General features: G+C 37.5%; 1 protein-coding gene across 1 annotated transcript; it reads left to right on the top strand.

Moving 5' to 3' along the window:
• Positions 1–1,392: 1,392 nt before the first annotated feature.
• Positions 1,393–2,313, top strand: LOC139853778 (uncharacterized). The gene has a single exon (XM_071843137.1). The coding sequence runs from the start codon at positions 1,393–1,395 to the stop codon at positions 2,311–2,313; it is 921 nt and encodes a 306-aa protein (XP_071699238.1).
• Positions 2,314–2,791: the final 478 nt, after the last annotated feature.

Raw genomic sequence — 2,791 nt, 5'->3', positions numbered from 1 at the left:
TTCATTTGATCTTCACGCTCTCAGGTGAACTCGGGTCCTCTACGAGCATGTTTATTCTCAGGTATGAAAGAAATCTTCCGCTGTGCATTTGCTCATATTACACGGAGTCGTTCATGGCATATTTAAGTCAGTACCTCACAATGAGACCAAATGTTAAAGACTTCGTCCAGATGGATTAGGACGGGTCTCTACACATATGGCATCAGGTTGATAAAATCCTCTCCGATGAGGCTTAAACGCATAAACATTCGAAACCTCTGAGGCCCATGAAATGGGCGGGTAATCACAACAGAAATATTTTTTGCAATACGTGGGAGTAAAACCCTTAATCTCTCTTATGGAAAAGTCACAAATTAATTGTCTAGTTTCATAATAAATAGATAAAAATAAAGAAGTGAAATCCTTTTATATCCTTTTAGTATGTCATGAGAAAAAAAAATATATGTAAAAAGTAAGGTGTAAAACTGAAACGTAAATAAAAGACTCTCTCCGTCCCAAATCTATTGTCTCCAAACCAAAAACACACAATTTAAGAAAAAGTACATGACACATGCACTTTTATGTTAACTTTTCAATTTTATCCTTTACCTTTTACCTATCATTTTGTCTTACATGTATATATTAGGGGCACAAAAGAACTCTATCATATTATTCTTTTGCATTTATAAAAGTGAACTGTTAATTTAGAACATCTAGAAAAGAAATAATGGACAATAGATATGGGACGGAGGGTGTACACTATAATAATAATATTTTTTTTTAGTCAGAATACAAATCTTACCAACCCCCTTTTGATAGGGTGTTTGTGAATATAAAGAACTGTGACTATCCGATCTTGGTAAAGGAATTTGCTAATTGGAGTCCATCAATACTATGTGTATTAGAGGATTCTTATTCAGAGGATTCAAGTGATACTTTTATCTCAAACTCTTCGTTTGATGAGACTCCCAAAAAGGATTTTCCTGATGAAGCTTTTGTTTACGGGGAGTGTAACTTTGATCGTCTTCAAGAGTCGCCTAAGTCTGATTTACACGCTTCTTTTCAACACAACATCAGCAACAATCTTGGTTCTCCCCCTAAGGAGAATATCATTCCACCTACTTCTGAAACAAAGATATCAACTCAATCGTATTCTAAAGCACCTGGCTTTAATGGTGTGAGATTCCACTCGCCTATTCCCAGTAGTGAACATGTGGAGATTTCAACACACGATGTGAATCAAAACCATAAAACATTCTCCAACTATGCTAATCCACAATCATCATGTGAATCTGTTTTTAAAGGCTTCGATAAATTTAACACTTTGGGAGCTACTTTGGGTTACGATATGCAGAATTGTTCCAAAGACTTACAAAAGGTTGTTATTAGTATGGGTGGATTCAAGATGATTTAATGAATCTAGTATCCATCAATATTGGAGGAGGGGTGAAGTTCATTCAAAAGCAAAAATGGATCCGCGGGATTTGCAATGATAATAATATCTCTGTCCTCGGTATTCAAGAAACGAAACTTACTCGTCTTGATTTATTCGTGGTGAAGTCTTTGTGGGGCAATATGCAATTTGATGTCGCTATTTCAAGTGCCCGTGGTCGTTCGGGAGGATTACTCACCATTTGGGACCCTAGTTCTTTCAAAAAAATTAGGATTATTTCAATGGATAACGTTCTGATCGTGGAAGGTATTTGGCTGGCTACTTCTTCTAACTGTTATCTTGTGAATATTTACGCTCCTCAAGGTAGATCTCAAAAGGTACAACTTTGGCATTTCATTAAGTCTTTCATGTCAGCTAACAGCGGGAATTATCTTCTTTTTGGCGATTTTAATGCTACGAGGTATGCGCATGACCATTTAGGAACCATGTTCTGTTCTCGGGTTGCAAGTGATTTAAATAATTTCATTTCTGACTGTGAGTTATTTGATATTCCGTTGGGTGGTCGAAGATATACTCGTATGAATAAGACTTGTACTAGTATGTCAAAACTAGACCGCCTATTGGTTAACAATGGTGCCCTCGATTTGTTCCCGAATATCCATGGTCTGATTCTCCCAAACCTTTGGTCGGACCATTGCCCGATCATGCTTACAAATGAGTCCTTCGACTACGGCCCGCATCCTTTTAAGCTATTCAATTCATGGTTCAAGATAGACGGTTTCGAAGCTATTGTTCATGAGGCATGGAATGAATATAATGGAGGTCTTGACATTAATCCTTTCATTGATTTCAAAAATAAACTCAAGCATGTAAAAACACGCCTAAAAGCCTGGAAGACTCAGAATGTAGCAGACAGAAGCATCGCCAAAAAAAACTTCTGAAGGATCTTGAGGCGATTTATTTAAACCTTAATAATGGCACTGATCCTTCTCACCTGGCACCTGCGCGCAATTCTATTCTTAAAGATATCTCGGCTATCGATCATATGGATTCCTTGGACATGGCGCAAAAAAATAAGAAGTTGTGGACTAGTCTGGGAGATGAAAATTCGAGTTTTTTTCACTCTTTTATAAATCGTAAAAGGAGGAAAATGGCTATTCCTGGAATCTCTTCTAATGGTCTTTGGCATTCGGACCCCTTCCAAGTTAAGGATTGTTTTTTCAGTTATTTCCAACAGAAGTTTACTCCAACAGATTGTGTCAAAATCTTGAACCCAAGCTCGCACCTAAAATCTCTCACCGCCCGTCAGGTCACTTTTCTTGAATCTCCTTTTAGTGAAAATGAAGTCAGAAACGCCATTTGGTCTTGTGCATCAGACAAATCCCCCGGACCGGATGGCTTCACTTTTCGTTTTATGAA

The sequence above is a fragment of the Rutidosis leptorrhynchoides genome, chromosome 6, assembly GCF_046630445.1.
Source record: "Rutidosis leptorrhynchoides isolate AG116_Rl617_1_P2 chromosome 6, CSIRO_AGI_Rlap_v1, whole genome shotgun sequence".
In the NCBI taxonomy this organism is placed as follows: Eukaryota; Viridiplantae; Streptophyta; class Magnoliopsida; order Asterales; family Asteraceae; genus Rutidosis; species Rutidosis leptorrhynchoides.
This window is presented reverse-complemented; position numbering and strand designations above follow the sequence as displayed.

Bases quoted from the DNA above. Each gene is read 5' to 3' on its own strand.
- LOC139853778 (XM_071843137.1), top strand. From the start codon at position 1,393: ATGAATCTAGTATCCATCAATATTGGAGGAGGGGTGAAGTTCATTCAA.